General features: G+C 41.7%; 1 protein-coding gene and 1 pseudogene across 8 annotated transcripts in view; both read right to left on the reverse strand.

Annotated features, from left to right (window-relative positions):
- Positions 1-17,992, reverse strand: part of Pld5 (phospholipase D family member 5) — a 323,819-nt gene that overhangs the window by 4,988 nt on the left and 300,839 nt on the right. For all 7 annotated transcript variants that reach the window (XM_021158929.2, XM_029483515.1, XM_021158940.2 and 4 more), the window contains 3 exons: positions 17,407-17,543; positions 8,178-8,346; positions 3,268-3,382 (listed from right to left, as the gene is read on the reverse strand). In XM_021158929.2, coding sequence (XP_021014588.1) covers positions 3,268-3,382; positions 8,178-8,346; positions 17,407-17,543 — 421 coding nt within the window. The remainder of the gene's footprint in view (positions 1-3,267; positions 3,383-8,177; positions 8,347-17,406; positions 17,544-17,992) is intronic.
- On the reverse strand, positions 11,062-11,664 carry LOC110291694 (annotated as a pseudogene). Its single transcript, XR_002377595.2, has one exon. The product of XR_002377595.2 is annotated as an RNA-binding protein 8A pseudogene (transcript).

Consider the following 17,992-nt stretch of genomic DNA (forward strand, 5'->3'; position numbering starts at 1 on the left):
GTGTGTGTGTGTGTGTGTGTGTGTGTGTGTGTATGTGTGTGTGTCTTAGGGTGCCAGAGAGCTCAGCTTCTTGGTAGGCAGCCTTAGGCATCTTTGAGCACCTTCAGTTAACCTCCCCACCCCTCCTTAGCTGTCTAGTTGCTCAGACACCTTCCAAACAAAATTTCCAAGCTTAACTCAGATACACTGGTGTAGAATATAAAATGAGAAAGATCATGCTCTCTGAAGAGTCTTCGGCACATCTCATACAAACTTAAGGGAGTTATACTCCCATGTCCTGAGATTTTTTTTTCTTGGTTCCACACTATCAATGAGTTAATTTCCTTTTTGACATGCTTTGAATGTTTTTGTATTAGAACTCTGCTTCTTTCTAGAGATCAGTGTTCTACTAAAACTGTTGTCTATAAAATGAAGTTATTTAATAATGTCTTATCCTATGTTTACTAAGACTCCAGAGTCAATGTTTGGAGCCATTCATATATTATCTCATTTAATCACCACACCATCAAAGAGTGGGTGCTATTATCCCCCTTTCACAGATAGAGAGACTGAGGCTTACAAGAGATTACATGGATTGCTACTGTCTCCCAGTTTGTGTCAGTGCTATAATTCAAATATAGATTTCTCTGATCCCCAAACACTTAATTAATTTGTCCAAGAAATGTTTGTATATCAGGTGAGTCATTTCAAGACCAATAAACATTAGTTTACAATCTACTGCCAGCCCATGTGGTCTCGGCTGAGTTCTGTTTTCTTCTTTGGTTAAAGAGTCACTGAATGTGCACATGACACCTTACTTTTAATGAATGCTATAATAAAATATCTTGATTTGGGGGTCTTAAGCCAGTAAGTACACCTGGATTCATCCCAAAGTTTTAGATAATTTATCTAGAAGTTTCTATTTTTCATAAGCAATTTTGGTGGTTCTTCACTTGCTTTCAAATTTTTATGGTTGTTTATTACTTATTTATTTAATATTTTTGAATGTTTCACCTGCATGTACATATGTGTGCAATTTATGTGCCTGGTGTCCTCAAAGGTCAGAAAAGGACAATGGATACCCTAGAACTGGAATTAGTGGATATTGTGAGTCCCTTCATGGGTTCTAGGAATTTAACCCAGATCTTCTCTGCAAGAACATTGAGTGCTCTAAACTGCTAAGCCATCTCTCTGCACTTTGCCACTTGCTTAAAAAAGAAAAAAAGAAAAGAAAAGAAAAGAAAAGAAAAGAAAAAGAAAAAGAAAAAAGAAAGAGAGAAAAAGAAAAGGAAAAAGAAAAGGAAAAAGAAAAAGAAAAGGAAAAAGAAAAAGAAAAGGAAAAAGAAAAGGAAAAAGAAAAAGGAGCTTGCTCTGGTGTGATGATGCATGCCTTGGGAAGTAAAGACAGGTGCATCTTTGTGAGTTCGAGGTCAGCCTGACCTACAGAGCAAGTTCCAGGACAGAGAGGACAACACAAAGAAACCCTGCCTCAAAAAACCAAACCAAAACAAAAGCCCAGGAGTAGTGTTGCATGTCTCTAATCCCAGGACTTGGAAACTAAAGTCAGGTTTATCTTTGTGAGTTTAAGGGAGGACAGCCAGGACTTGTTACTCAGAGAAACCCTGTCTTTAAAAAAAAAAAATCAAAACCTAACCAAGCAAACAAACAAAAGCTAGTTTCATTCTATTTTCCATAAACTGAGAAAAATGAGGAAATTCAAACAATCCCATTTTGAATCACCTTTGAATGTGCTTATAATGTAAAACAATCACAATTACATATTTAATTTTTTTTTGAGACAGTCTTTCTATATTACCTTGGCTGTTTTGGAACTCACTATGTAGACCACACTTGCTTTGAACTCACAGAGATCCATCTGCCTCCTCCATCTCAATGCTGAGTTTAAAAAGTGTGCACCACATGCCTGGCAAAAATCTTCTTTTAAAAAAATTTATTTTATCTTTAATTGTGTACATCTGTGTCTGTGTATGGGTGTGCGCATGTGAGTGTAGTACCCATGGAGGCCAGAAGAGGATGTCATATCCACTGGAGTTGGAGATAAAGGAGGTTGTGAAACTCTCAACAGAAAGTGCTGAGAACTGAACTCCCGAAGAGCAAGCAGTAAATGCTACTGACCCGTTAGACACCTCTGCAGCCCAAAGTATCAAAAACAAACAAAAACAACAAACAAACAAACAAAACCCTAAATGCTCTATTTTTAAGAAGGCAATGACATACTTAGGAAAAAATAGAGACTGATATCTTGGGGCTGAGATTGCAGTGACCCTGTGGCCTGGGCTGGACACCTGTGTGGTCAAGTTACCTCTTTCTTCACAACCCATATCCTCACTTCTAAACCTGGATTAGAGTCTTCTCTCCATTGGCAGCAGTGTTAGGACTAAGTTCTTTACTCCTTTATGAAGTAAAGATTTCTTTTTTTAATTCAACCATGGAACTTAGAGAAATAATTGAGATGGATTCCATATTCATTTCTGCATCCCACAGATGTGTTTTTCTTTTCTGCGGAGGCTGCTGCTTCACCTCTGTGATGTAATAATCACCCTGATTCTTCAGGTTTGAACGTCTTCTTTTTATAGGCAATGTCAGCTCTCTCTGTGATAAATCCAGTGAAGGAGTTACCCTTGCCTCCCACTCGCCGTGAAGACTTAGAATAATCCCACCAATGTAATGGTGTATGCACCTGGAACTTTAGTGCCTTAATAGTAATAGCTAGCATTAACTGGGCATTGTCAGCAGGCCAGGTGCTTTGTGTATATTATCTCTCATTTAAACTTCACCCCATGAAGTCAAAACTGACACCAGCTCCATTTTACAAGCCAGTGAATTGAACTTCAGGGAATTGTTCCACATTAGGTATCCACACAATGGTGGCAGAGGTGTCATAAGGAGATGGTGTGGATTCCTTTGCAGCCCAGAAAGTGTGATGACTCCCCAGAACCTCAAGACAGGGTGTCGCACAACACTGCAGACGAGCGAAAGAGCACTGTGCTTGTTCCATGCTGGAACTCACCTCGGCTGAGCCCTTTGCCTCCTCACTTATAAAATGAGCCAAACAGCAGAGAATGTCTGCAGAGAATAGATGGAAAACTGTCTTCCATGAGCTCTAGCCGTGGAGTAGAGATAGTGTCTGTGGGGCTGAAGAGCTCTTGGCTCCAGTCTTCTGCTTCTTACCTGCACAACCTCCTTAGTGGCTACAGCTTCCAAGGTGTCAGCTCCCCCTACTGTCCTACTGTGACCCCGGAGGGGCTTCTCAACCCCCACACCTACCGATGTAAGCAGCCCCGTCTGTCACCATGTACTTGTTGCGGTTTAATTTGGGAAAGGTCTGGTTCTTTTGTTCTTTCGTTGCACAAGCATTCTCTCTTTCCAGATCAAAAAATTTCTGTAAGACAAGAGAAAAGTAAGAAAGCAAAGCAGGTCAATTGAGAATGTTTTCGGTCTTGTTCACAAGCACAAAGGAGTCTATTATCCAAATATCAACAATAGACCTCATATTGAGTTACTAAAATGACACTCTCGTTACATCCTATAGAGGAAGCTATTTTTACTCTTCATCCATATAGGGCAACAACAAAGAAAATTAGCATGTTCAACTAGCTCTATAATTAACTCTGTGAAGCTAACAAATGAACACAAAATTCATTTTCTGAGCAGGGTGAGGGATAGAAAGCTGTTTAATTCTCACAGTCGTATTCAGCAGGGCGCACTGGCATTGGCAGCAGCTCCCAGGCGCTGTGTGCCAGGCATGACAACGAACTGAGTGAATATTCTTATCCACTACATACATTATGTCAACGACTAGCTGATTCACCTGAGAATCTGCAAAGGTCAAAAGAGATTTTGCTACAAGAACAAATAGTTGGAACACCTAAGCCTACAGGACTTTTTTTGAATGGGCAACTAAAAAATAAATAAGTAAATAAATAAATAAATAAATAAAAAATTCACAAATTACAAACTATGTAATTCTAATGTCAGTGTGACTGCAGATGACAAAGATGATGATGATGTTGACGATGAAGATGATGATAATTAGCAGTCTAATTCACCCAAGGCCCAACTGGAGGAATATGGGAAATGATCTATAGAGAGGAAAGGCCTTAGCAATTCGGTCAGTGTTGGATTAAGTGTCCATTGTGAATGAGCCCATGGGACTGTGAAGGCTGAGCTGAGAGGAGGAGATACACATTGGAGACAAGGATCTCAGGTCTCCACTGCAGTGGAAAACTTGGGTTCTAGAATCCCTTTCAGCCCTAGCCTCTGCAGGCTAGGAGGGAAGAAGCGGCAGAGAGCATCCATGGGAGATGGGTCTTCATGGATGATTTTGTGTAATATCCAAGGTTGGCCCGCCCCTATTTGGTTCAGAGAGACAATGAGAGTTGTTTTATGCTGAGGGAAGGGTAACCTGGTGATCACTAATGTTCCAAATGTTACCCAATACTCTATTCTGAGCTTTATCTGGGAGACTGATGAGGTAGTAGAAACCAGATGAGGAGAGTCTCTGACATTATTAGAGGCGTTAATGCATTGGAAGATAAGCAAAATGACCAAAAAGAATTGGGTAATTTATTAACTAAATTAATTCAAGTCAGCCATGATAAATATTATTTTGGATTACATTTTTAAAAAATTAAGTGTATGTATGTATGTATGTTGAAGTGTGGATATGTGCATATATAAGTACAGTGTCCACAGAGGCCAGAGGTGTCTAATTCTCCCCAGATGGAGGTTTAGATGGTTGTAAGTCACCTGAATTGCCTTGTGTGGATGTTGGGAACTGAACTCTGGTTCTTTGCAAGAGCAGAACATGCTATTATTTGCTGAGCCCTCTCTGTAGCCCTGAACTGTGACAATCTGCCAAGCAGCAGCCTTTCTGTTTTCCTCAGTGGTACTGAGCTACATCTGCGTAGGTGATGTAAGCATCTACTTTCCAGAGACAGAGCATCCCGCTCGCTCCCAGGTCACCTATCTGTCTTGCCAGGGCTCTGTGCCTCCTGAAGACATACTGTCTCCAAAGTTCTATACCCTACTTTTCTCTTAAGTGCTCACCAGCCATCTGTGTCCTAGATGACAGGACCACAAGCTGCCTTTACACCCAGGCTTGTCTTGACATTTAAAAATACATGGCCTCTGTTTCATAAAGTGGCCAGCAGCGAGCTATTAATGTATGGTTTCAAGATTCATGACCATCTGTGTCCAAATGGTGAAGCTGATGGAATTTTGCAGGGGCTACTATCATGGATTTTTCTTTTCCTTGTAGGATTTCAAATGCAAGGGCCTTAGATTCAAGCACACTGTGGTTCAGAAAGCAGCATGGTGGGGAAGACCCCTGAAGGGCGATCAAGAGTAACCATGGGAATGAATGTATGGGGCTGTATGCACAAGCTCCTGGAAATCTCATAAACTTGACAGCAGATCCTCTGATTTCCCTCACTGACCTCCAGGATGTGTGATGCACACTGGGGATACCAGATCATAGAGGACAATTAAGAAAACTCTGGGCAATGCTTGATCCACAGGAGGGAATCCATATCTGGTACTATAAACCCAGACAAAGGCCCATGTCTTGGGAGGCACATACTGTATTAGGAAAGCTATTGCCTTTGTTTTGATTAATGAGCATAATGTGTCTGTCAAGTTGCCTTCTAAATAGCTATGTCTATGCACTCAGATTAGTGTAGCAATCAGCTTTGGTCTGCTAAGCCTTTTTTTCTACAGTGTTCAGTAGTTAATACAGAGGCACATGACTGACCAAAGTGTTGAGGAGAAATGACTATTACATGCCCAGTAGATAGATAGAATCTATACTTCAAGGCACCGGGACCATCAGAAAGTATGTAAGAATGTAAGAGCTGGGAGAAGGAGCAGGGAGAGGTGGAAAAAATCCTTACTTTTTTTTGGCAATGACATGGCTGTTAAATCCTTGAAATTGAAAAAGAAAAAGTTGTGATAATGTGCACAAAAATTTCCATAAAACTGGGTCTGTCAGCACTCTGTTTTGGAAGTGAGGTGTGGGTAGGGGTGTGGGGGAATGGGAATGGGACCGCATGGTTCCACTCTTCCCTGATGATTTACAAGCAGTTTGTGGCTGATGGGGGATGGGAGAGACATTTCCTTTAGGGGCATATACTCCTGTAAACAAGTTGCCACCCATGTTTCTGCAGACAACCACAGTGAGACTCACTGGGGAGAAAAGACCTGGACCTTGCTCTAGGCTCTCTCTTCTCTCCTCACTGATGATAGAGCCTCTCCTATCACTGCCTTTCCCAGTCCCTTTCTTTCACTGCCTTCATTTGTGAATCTACCAGTTTAGCACATATTTTGAACACTACTAGCCTCATGGCAGGCATTAGGTAGAGATAGTGACTAGACACCTAGTCACTGCTCATCTGACTTCCCTGGAGTCCTGAATGCCACTTTAGTTTTCTGGAGGATGCTGTCCCCAAGCTGAATTGACTCCAGCATTCTCTTCTCTATGAAGAGGTATCAAACACAGCTGAGCTGGTATTTCAGGCCTTGCTTGGCTCCCTATTATTAACCTCTGCTTCCATCCCCAGTATTTGGCTTCACATTCCAGTTAGCGTCCATACTATGGCCATGTCGTACATGCTTTTAAATCTGACCTACAAGACAGATAATTGGTGGTAATCACTGACTTGTTTTCATATTTCCAACGCTTACAATGATTTATGAACTCATTGACATGAGGGGAGTGTCTGCTTCAGTTTTAAAAATTAAACACTTAAGTATAGAGTTGTACAGAGGCGGGAATGGAAACTCTAGGGTTCTCTGTGGGAAGAAGGGAAACATATAGCTGGTGCTGAGACTGTCTTACCAGGATAACCCTCAAGCCTAGTTCTTTGTCTGGGTGGGCACAGCTCCTAAGCCTCCCTTGCCCTTTGGTATCAGCCTGTGAGTGATGTCTGTAATGGAGCAAAGCTGAGAAGATACAAACCACCTCTAGGCCTAAACCCAAGTCTTCCACTACTCTCCTCTGTCTCTTGGATATGGAGGCTCAGAGACTTGCTGGAAGCTGACTCAAGAAGGATACTTCATAGGAGACTTGGTTTGAAAACTAAGGCCTAAGCGATTAATAGTCACCAGTCAGATGAAGGTGGAAGAGGGTATTGTAGGAGAAGAGAGCACATACAAAGGTCCTGAGGGGAGGAGGCAAGAAAACTCAGAGAAGAATCTGAGAGTTAAGGTCACACATTTCATGTGTTCTATGGTTTGAATGTGAAACGTCTCCCATGGGCTCATGTGTTTGAACACTTAGTCTTTAGTGGGTGGTATTATTTTGGGGGGATGGGGAAGCTTTAGGAGGAGGGCCTATCTGAGGTAGGTTTGTGGGCAGGAGTGGAATTTATGGGTTACACCTTATCCCTAGAAACAGTCCCATATCTGTACTTCATGACAGAGCAGGATGGAACAAGTTAAATTATCAATTCATGCTAGACCATGGCACGAATCCTAGTCACCACGGAACTGTGGACTCAGATCAATTGTTCCTCCTTTAAATTGTTTCTTGTCAGGTAGCGACAAAAAGTCACAGAAACAGGGAACCAGCAGTTTCCCACCTTGCTTTCCTGCAGGCATTCCGAGGTGGATTAGCATGCGACACAAGAGATTGGACTAGTGTGACAGCGGGCAGGGGTCAGTGCGTATTGATGGGTGATTCAACTCTTTGTCCATGTTACAAATAAGGTCAGTAGGGAAATGAAGCAGTTCAGATGAAGTGTGCACTGGAAGGGGCTGAGGAGGCTGAGGAGGTGGCTAGGATGGTAAACTGTTTGCATTGCATGCATGAAAATCTGAGTTTGAATTCCTAGCATCCACATAGAGCTTGGCAAGCAGCTGTCAATAACATTAGTCCTGGGGGTAGATAGAGCCATGAAGCCCCAGGAGTTTGCTTGGTGACTAGCTACTCAAGCCAAATCAGCGAGCTTCAGGTTCACGGAGAGACCCTGCCTTAAAACAATAAGGTGGAGAGTTACTGAGGAAGAGACATGATGTTGACTTCTGGCCTCTACATGGCCCCCCTCCTGTGTATATGTGTGTGTGTGCATGTGCATACATGTATGTGCGTGTGTGGATGTATGTGCGTGAGTGCATCAACAACTTTCATGCAAAGGGAATAAGCCTTTTTTATTGAATCACACGGTCACCATAACACTTACAACTTTCAAACTGCAGTTGGCTATTTCAGTGCAAATAGCTTTAAGAGACGAGATGAAGTTGAACGTGAGGGGGTCAGTCTCCTTCCAGAAGCTTATGAGCAGCCGGACTTTAACGCTTCGTAAAACTAATGCTTCTCTTATCTTCCCATCTAAATCTGGCCAGTAGGTCCTGCAGAAGAACAAATGGAGAAAACTATCTGTGAAAGAAATTTTACAAGGATATGGAATGTTTTGTTATTGCTTTGCGTATTATTTCATTCTGCATTGTGGCAACCATTTTGTGGGATAGATTGATGATGATACAGGCCTTTGGAGTTAGACACTAAGAGAGGAAGCTTTTCTGGGACCTCTTACTGCCTTATAGAAGGTCTCCGGTCCACAGGATGAAGCTATACAGATCTAGTATTCACCACTCTGGGTTGCCTTCACTAGACCTTCAGCGCTATTCAGGCCTCATTGTGGTGTAAGCATTTACTTTTGAGCGGAATTCTAGCGAAGAGCCTTGCATACCTTGTACTGCATGTCATGCCATACCCATGTCATGGGGCCTCTTTGGTAATACCATCCCGTCTCCAATGGACTTCTGTTTAGTTACCTGAGCTGTCCCATGTTGCAGATTGTCCTTAGCACCATCTTCCCAACCCTGCCTTCCACAGCTCCCCTCCTCTGGGTGGGGCGCTGGCATCCTCCATCAGTTTCCTCTGTCACCTAAGCCTTTTCCCACTCTAACTCTTACAGAAGGCATGGCTTCTCAGCTCTTGATGTGTGTTTCTATTACCATTTGGCTCCTTGGCTTAAGGTGTGTGTATACTCTTCTGCTCTCTCTATTTCCCATCAAGTCAGTTCACAAGTGTCATGTTAAGACAAATCAGGGCATTTGATGGGCCTCAAATCAGGCTGTCTTCTCTCACCTCTTTGTAGGGATTCAAATATTGCCTTGATTCCAGGCATAGTCACTGTTTGGACTCAGGCCATGTTATTGTGCACCGTGGCCTGTCAGTGTTCTAACCACAGCATCTTCCGGTGGGCTGCTGTTTGTATCCAACCCCCTGCCCTGGAAGTTCCCTCTCTTCTCACATGCACTTTGTCCTTTAGTCCTGCAGGGTGCAGATTTATGATCTCCAGGCCCCAGCTCCTTGTCTCTCTTGCCTGGACAACTCCATTCCAGTTATGCCCACCTATCGGGCACTTGTCCCCCCACCTTCCTCTTGATCCCTGTATGACTTAATTAAATCTTGGGTGGTGCTAACATTCTTTCTGTCGGTTTCCAGGGACTATTGGGAACAGGCACCTCAGCCTTGTGTTCTACAATGGTTCCTGTGCCTCGACTCTTATCCCTGTGACCACCCACATGACTGTCTAAAAGCAAGCATGGTCCTATTACTCCTTTTATTAGAACACCAGAGCCTCTCCCAAATCACGAGACTCTAGCAAGCCGCCCCCTTTACTCCCATCCCTGCCTTCTCTCCAGTGTGGTTTTCCAGGGCCTTACTTTTTAGGCTTTGCAATCCAGCACTGAACCTGGCAGCTCTTTTTCTTCATCTTAATGCTTGCTTATACTGTCCCTTTCATCAGGAAAAATCCCTCTAAATTTGTCATGGCATTGTGGGTGCTTTTCAGGGTCCTGTTCTCTGAACACACCTTCAGTCCCATACACATATCTGTGTTCTAATAATCTCCCTTGTGCCCCTCTGTCCCCTTCAGATGGCATTTCAGGGACCACATATGTTCATGCTTTAATCATAAATGCACACATGTCAACAGACATTTGTTAAATTCATATGAAGGAAAGCAGTTAGCATAGTAGTTTCCCCGTATTCAGAGCACCCGCCTCACCACCCCCTCACTTCCACTCAAGTGGAGGCTCGGAAAACTGCTCTTCAGTGTGCAGACTCAGCAAAAAAGGAATTGGCAATAACGACTAATACAATTTTAGCAATATAATATACTATGATAAAATCTATTTAAAACTCATAAATTCTTTTTTAAAGCAGTGTTTTATGACTTCTTGGGACTTTCATACAATATATTTTGATTGCATTCATCCCCCTCCACAAATTGCTTTATTTCTGCAACTTTCCATTTGATATTTTCAGACTCTGGTTGACTGCAGAAGGAGAGGGTTACTGAAGCTTAAAGGTAAATCAGATAACATTTTTACTGGTCCTTCACACATTTACCTATCTCCTTCTGAAAGATGCATGTCACATGACTGAGGAGACAAACCAGAGACAGCTCAAAGCTGGGACCCAGGCAGTGAATCATTTAAAGAAAGCGTGCTTGTCTGTTTATCAGGAACAGCTGAAATCAGCCTTTCTGCTTTTTAAATTTTTATCTATATTTTTATTTTTATTTTATTATTCTACTTTCTTTTTTCCTTTGATTTAAGTTTTATTGCATTATGATGATAAAAGATACGTAATTTCAATTCATCTGAATTTGTTAACATTTAAAAACATATTTTGAGTAAATAGACTTACATCACATTCTTCTTTCCCTTTTGTACCCCAACTCCTCCTGGAGAGCCTCCCTTCTAAACCTGCAATACCTTTTGTTTTTTTATCATATTCTTTAAAATTTATAAAATATTGTAACAATAAAAATGAGTAGTACAAAAGTTGTTTGATATAAAACAAAAATCAATTGAACAGTCTTATGTAGATGTTTATCTACAGCAATACTGAAAATACATACGTTTTTCTCAATATACATTTTAAATAACTCCAAGTATACTAACTGTATGATATTTTAAAATAATATATCACTATTAGTTTTTTTTCTTTTTTAGAAAACAAAATGGAACATTTATTTTTTTCTAAAACTCAAAAGCAATGCCAAGTAGATAGGGTAAGAAATTAAATATAAACACAAGGTCCACCCTAGCCCTGTTTATCCAAGGCAGCATAACCAAATGGACTTGTAGAGAGACCACCCAGTCAACAGAGGATTTATCAACGGCGTCTCCGGTCTGGACTCCTGCTTCGTCTTCGGCCTCTTCTCCTTTTGCCCTTTGGTGGTCCACGAACAAAACACCAGTCAACACTGATTGGCTGTCCCATCAAATCTTGACCATTTAGTCCTTCCATGGCAGCCTGAGCCTCTTTGTATGTTTCATATTCAACTAGAATATACCCCTTCAAGTATCCCGTGCGCCTGTCCAAATTAAGGTGGATATTTTTTATTTCCCCATATTCAGCGAATTTGTCATGGATATCTTCTTCAGTGGCTTCTTCGTGGACTCCAGTGACAAAGAGAATCCAACCTTCAACAGAGCGCTGTGGTCCAGGTTCATCGCCGTCCTGCTTCACACTATCGTAATCCTCCTGCATCCGAGCTCGGGACCCCTCTTGGGAGCCAAAGCCGCGGCCCTTCCGTTTCTTCGCTTTTTCTTTTAGTTTGCGGATGCTTTCGTCCCCATCCTCATCCATGGCAAAATCTTCGCCCCCTGCCTCGTGAAGATACAGCACGTCCGCCATCTTGCTTCTCTCGGCGCTTTCTGAGTCTCTAGAAGCTAAGCACCTCGGGAAAGGGCTGCAGTCCAGCTAATTGGAGAGTAACTAAATGTGTCCAGAAAGTCGAAGAATCTAGTAGTTGCTTAGTTCCACAAGGCTGGATGTCTCAGCTGGTCTAGAATCCGGAAAAAGTAGGCTCCAATGCCTGTGAAGAAACGGACTTAAGAGCAAGGCGAAGTGCAAGTTTCCTTCATCCGTGTTTTTATGTAGGCTTCAGCAAAAGGTGTGGCACAGGTTAAAGGTGTGTCTGCCCGCTTTAAGATTTAAGGAAAGCGCGGGGTGTGGTGGCACACGCCTTTAATCCCAGCATTTGGGAGGCAGAGGCAGCCTTTAATCCCAGCACTTGGGAGGCAGAGGCAGCCTTTAATCCCAACACTTGGGAGGCAGAGGCAGGCAGATTTCTGAGTTCGAGGCCAGCCTGGTCTACAGAGTGAGTTCCAGGACAGCCAGGACTACACAGAGAAAACCCTGTCTCCAAAAACAAAAACAAAAACAAAACAAAACAAACTAACAAACAAAAAAAGATTAAAGAAAAGCCTGTGTCTTCCTGCCTCAAGATGTGGCTCAGAGGTGTTCCTTCCTACCTAAAGTCTGGACTAGAGGTGGATCTACCCACACCACCACCAAACAGAAAATCACAGGTGTGCCCCTCATTTCTGGATTTGTAGTTCATTCCAGAGAGAGTCAGCCTGACAACCGAGAAGAACCATCACAGGTGTTTTTGGTTTTGTTTTCTTTTCAAGACAGGGTTTCTCTGTGCAGCCCTGGATGCCCTGGAACTCACTCTAGGTTTTTTGTTTTTGTTTTTGTTTTTTTTTTTAAATGAACACAGATAAAGTCTTTTTGTTTGTTTGTTTTGTTTTTAGTAGAGCTTAAAATCTTGGCGCTTAATGTGGTACAAACACAAAATAAGAACAGTTTTTGGACATTGGAGTTCACTGTAATAAGGTTGTACTTCAATGTCCCTCACATCACCAAAGGATTTTACCTCCATAGTAGCTAAGCTAAGAGTTGACAGTTCTGCTGTGCCAAGGAATGAATTGTAGGCACGATTTTTGGATACAGATTTCCTGCTACGGTCAAAGCTATTTGACTTGAGTGATTGTCATCATTCTCAGCCCACAGGGGACAGTTTACATTCATTTAAGAAGTGGTGTGTGTATTAAGATGGTCTATCCACGAAGTCATTCATCAACTGTTTCAATAAACAATAGTTCTGCTTGGAGGGTGGCACAGACTTTTCATTGGCTATGATGAATTTGAAAAGCATTCATCTCAGAAAAAGAGTAACTTATAGAGTCCTCTTCTTCAAAATTGATATAATAATTATAATTATCAAGCAAAGCCTTCAGCTTCACTCTTTGCTGTTCTCTTACAAGCTACCTCCCAAATTAATTGTCTACATTTAATTTGGCTGTATGAATAATTTTGAAATATGTAAGCTGTTCTGAAAAACCATAGTAGAATATAAAAACATCAAATAAACAATCCTACTAATACAGAGGCTAAGGAAGGAGAAGAATGATTTCAAGACTATTATGTGGCATACAGCAAGAGCCTGTCTTGTACAAACAAGCAGAAAGTGTGTATGGATTGGACAATATTGGACCTATTTCTCCCATTACCAAATTAGAGAGACCACGAGATGACAACTGACAAATTTCTAATTTCTCATATTTTTGAATTTCAATTGATTATGATATGTTGGTGATATTAATTTTCATATTAAGGAAAAGTGATTGTTACTTCCTGTTAATTGTCTTGTTAGAGGTGGAATTCTGTTTATGTGGGTTTGTTGAAAGATTACTTTCTTGCTTTTTCTAGAGTGTAGTTTCACTCCTTGTGTTGGTGTTTTCCATCTATTATTCTTTGTAGGGCTGGATTTGTGGAAAGATATTGTGTAAATTTGGTTTTGTCATGGAATATCTTTTTTTCTCTGTCTATGGTGATTGAGAGTTTTGCTGGATATAGTAGCCTGGGTTGACATTTGTGTTCTCTTAGGGTCTGTATGACATCTGCCCAGGATCTTCTAGCTTTCATAGTCTCTGCTGAGATCTGGTGTAATTCTGATAGGTCTGCCTTTATATGTTACCTGACCTTTTTCCCTTATTGCTTTTAAAATTCTTTCTTTGTTTGGTGCATTTGGTGTTTTGATTATTATGTGACAGATGGAATTTATTTTCTGGTCGCATCTATTTAGAGTTCTGTATGCTTCTTGTATGTTCATGGGTATCTCTTTCTTTAGGTTTGGGAAGTTTTCTTCTATAATTTAGTTGAAGATATTTACTGACCCTATAAATTGGTAATCTTCACTCTCTTTTATGGCTATTATCCTTAGGTTTGGACTTCTTATTATGTTTTGGGTTTACTGGATGTTTTGGGTTAGGAGCCTTTTGTTTTTTTTTACGTTTTCTTTCACTGTTGTGTCAATGTTTTCTATGGTATCTTCTGCACCTGAGATTCCCTCTTCTATCTTTTGTATTCTGTTGGTAATGCTTTTACATCTGTGACTTCTGATCTCTTTCCTAGGTTTTCTAACTCCAGGGTTGTCTCCCTTTATTGTTTCTAGTTCCATTTTTAGATCCTGAATGGTTCTGTTCCTTTCCTTTGCCTGTTTGATTGTGTTTTCCTGTAACTCTTTAAGGGATTTTTGTGTTTCTTCTTTAAGGGCTTGTATCTGTGTTCTCCTGTATTTCTTTAAGGGAGTTATTTATGTCCTTCTTAATGTCCTCTATCGTCATCATGAGAAGTGATTTTAAATCCAAATCTTACTTTTCTGGTGTGTTGGGGTAACCAGGACTTGCTATATGGTGGGAGAATTGGGTTCTGATGATGCCACATAACCTTGGTTTCCGTTGCTTATGTTCTTACCCTTGCCTCCTGCCATCTGGTTATCTCTAGTGCTACCTGGCCTGGCTATGTCTGGCTGGAGCCTGTCCTTCCTGTGATCCTGGATGTGTCAGAACTCCTCCAAGTTAAGCTGTCTCTGTGATCCTGTGATTCTGGGATTCTGGGATCCTGAGATCCTGCGTATGCCCGAGCTCCTGGGAGTCAAACTGCCTCTGGGATCCTGAGATCCTGGTGTGACCAAACTCCTGGGATCCTGTGATCCTCTGATCCTGGGCATGTTAGGGTGCCTGGAAGTGGAGCTGTCTCTGGGTGTTGTGGGGCTGGCTCCAGAGTTTGTGCCCAAGGTCTGCTCAGGGCTCTGGCCCAGACTGACTGGAAGGAACTTGTGCCATTGGTCTGGTGGAGTTCTTGCATGCCTGAGTCCCACCAGTACCAGTTACTCCCGGTGTTGGGGACAGATGTTGTGTCCTCCTCACCTCTGATCCTGGGCATGTTGGAGGCCCTGGGGTGGAGCTGCCTCTGGTTGTTGTGGGGTTGGCTGCGGAGTTTGCATCCAAAGTCTGGCTTTTATTTTATTTTTTAATATAATTAAAAAAAATAACATTTTAGTTAAGCATCCAAGGTAACAGGTTTCATTATGGCATCTTCATGCATATCTGCTGTCGTGACTTGCTTTTATTTCTTATTTTTGACCATCATTGTTGGTTTGTGATACTGGGGATAAACTCAGAACCTTGCAAAAGTTAGGCAAGGGCTCTCTGTCTGCTTCTGCTTTTTTTTTCCCCCTTTGCAGGATTTATTACTTCACTATGAGACTCTCTGTTACCCTGAAAGGCAGAACTTCTAACACCCTTTCCAACAGACAATGTATGTTTAGATCATTTCTGACTCAAGAGTTCATGACTTACCACCTTTCATTTAGGTATTCGGCATTGAAGAAACTAAATTTTAAGTCAAAGATATTAATTAGTTCTACAAACACACTGAATTCGCCTTTGAACATCCCTTTTTTTAGGGTTATATAAACACAAGGCCCGATTGATTTCTGAATAAAATGCATTCATACGATTGAGAAGAATGTAATTATAATCTGAGTCTAATCTCCGCATTTCTCTTTTGTTTAGAAAGCGGAGTATAAGTTTGATATTTTATTTTGTTTCCATCCACATCTGTGTAGGTAGCCCCAGTAAGCTTATTTATTTGCTGAGCTGGGTTTAGTGGAAGCTTTCTTTGGTTTGTTAAGTCTTACTATATTTGAGGTGAATAAATGTTTCTTTTTAAAAATTATTTTCTTTTTTTTTTTTTTTTTGGTTTTTCGAGACAGGGTTTCTCTTAATAGCTCTGGCTGTCCTGGAGCTCACTTTGTAGACCAGGCTGGCCTCGAACTCAGAAATCCGCCTGCCTCTGCCTCCCGAGTGCTGGGATTAAAGGCGTGCGCCACCACGCCCGGCTTAAAATTATTTTCTTAAGGTTACCACACAAAACAGTGAGTTGCATCATAGTATCTCCACACACAGTACCAGAAGTATTTAAATAACAGCAGGAATGATAAATAATTAAGAGGAGATTTCAGTTTGGCTCTGAAACATTTCAGTTTCTCTGGCTTTTTAACATTCTTTACATATTCCCCTAATTGTAAGATTTTAGTCTCTTTGAGACAAGTTTTCACCCTGTAGCCTAGCCTGGCTTTAAACTATCTTGAACTCATGAACCTCCTGTCTCAGCCTCCCAAGGTCTGTGGTTACAAGTGTGTATCATCACCCACCAACAACCTCCCACCCTATGGAAGACCTGGTTTGCCCATGGGAGGCCATGGGACAAAGTTTTAGTCTTGGCCATCATCATCCTAGAACTCCATAAACTTGCCCCCCGTCCTCCTTGGCCACAGGACAACCAGGCACCATGTGTTAGTTATGTTTCCAGAAGGAAGCAGACATCGAAAATTTAGGCTAGTGCCAAATAAACAAGAAACGAGAGGGGCATAAAAAGGAGGACAATGGGAAAGTGTGTGGGAAAATCCATGAACATTCAAAAGGCAGATAATATTTTAAAGTAGCTCTGTCTTAATAATGTGCTCTTACAGCTCAAAATGCTTTCCTGCTGTCATAAAGTGATGTTTTTTTCTGGCAGGCTTTTTGCAGTCTTGCAACCATTTGCATAAAGATGGTACATATTATGCACATGTGGGATTGGCAAGATGAAAAAGTATTCAGGTAATATTTGGCACACCTAATCATTTAAGCTAACTAAATGGCTATTTTGAAATTATAATTTTCAGGATGATGAAGGTCTTCATTTCGAAAACATGCATTTTGGAAAGCATTTCCTGGTTAAACTTAATTGTTGAATACACTGACAAGCACCCAAAGATCTGCCTTTACAGCAAGCAAGAGCGGGAATGCCTGGGCGTGGTTCCGCATTATGTGTGATTATTGTGCCTGGAGCTGTGTAGTATCTTCTGTCCCTGAATCATTTCCAAGTTACTGTGTGATCAAACAGGAACTGAGAAGCTACCCACTGTAAAGATAGCCTTCTCATTCAGAAGGGCCCGCTCTCTGAAAGCATGTGTTTTAAACCCCCTTCACCTTCGCATTGAGAGCACAGAAGGATACGATTTTCTATTAATTACCCAAACCTTTTTTCTGAGACTGTTCCTGTGATTGTGGGATAACCTAGTGACGCACTCCTGTAGCGTGAGACTCTGAGTATTTAAATTGGACCCGCTAGGGGAAGAAAGGCATGATGGGAAAACTGCAGATGCACACGAGGCGCACTGGAAGAGAGTGTGCTCTTCCTGATACAGCCTGACAGCATCTCAGAGCCCAGAGGCCGGAGGACCACACGGTACAGGTCGGAAAGTCCCTGACCTTTTGCTGCTCGTGCTGGAGATAGGCAGGTAGTCGGTGACCGCAATGTACACGTACTGTTTGGCATCGTCAATCACGCTGTAGATGGCATCGATGTCAAAGCTTCTGTTTTTAGGGCAAAAGAGTTTGGGAGAGTTCTGTGAAAATACAAAGCCCAAGATGTTAGAGGTGAGCTGTAGGCATTTCAACATTAAAAACATTTGAAGTGTTTTTCATTTGTGTTGGTAGGTCTTGGTATATTGTTAACTACATGCTATTTCAACCCCCCATTTGGTTTCTTGATCAGATTACAACAAAGATACTTTGTGTTTTGTCAAAGCTGAGGCGGGATTTGTTTCAAGTCCTTGAAATCTGTCTCAAGAGGGGATTTTTGCTTCCAGTGCAGTTCTTGCTCCTTTGAGAGTAACCTACTTCAATCTTATTTGATTCTAGGACCCTCTTCCTGTTGTATGTGGCTGATGAATTTTCTAAAATATAATTTACAGACATATACACATATAGTAAGAAATTTATTCTAGAGTAGGGCCACAGGCCTCATCCGGCCGGATCAGTGCCTGGGTAGCAGGAGCTCGCAGGGTTGCCTGAC

Source organism: Mus caroli, chromosome 1 (assembly GCF_900094665.2).
Source record: "Mus caroli chromosome 1, CAROLI_EIJ_v1.1, whole genome shotgun sequence".
NCBI classification, from domain to species: Eukaryota; Metazoa; Chordata; class Mammalia; order Rodentia; family Muridae; genus Mus; species Mus caroli.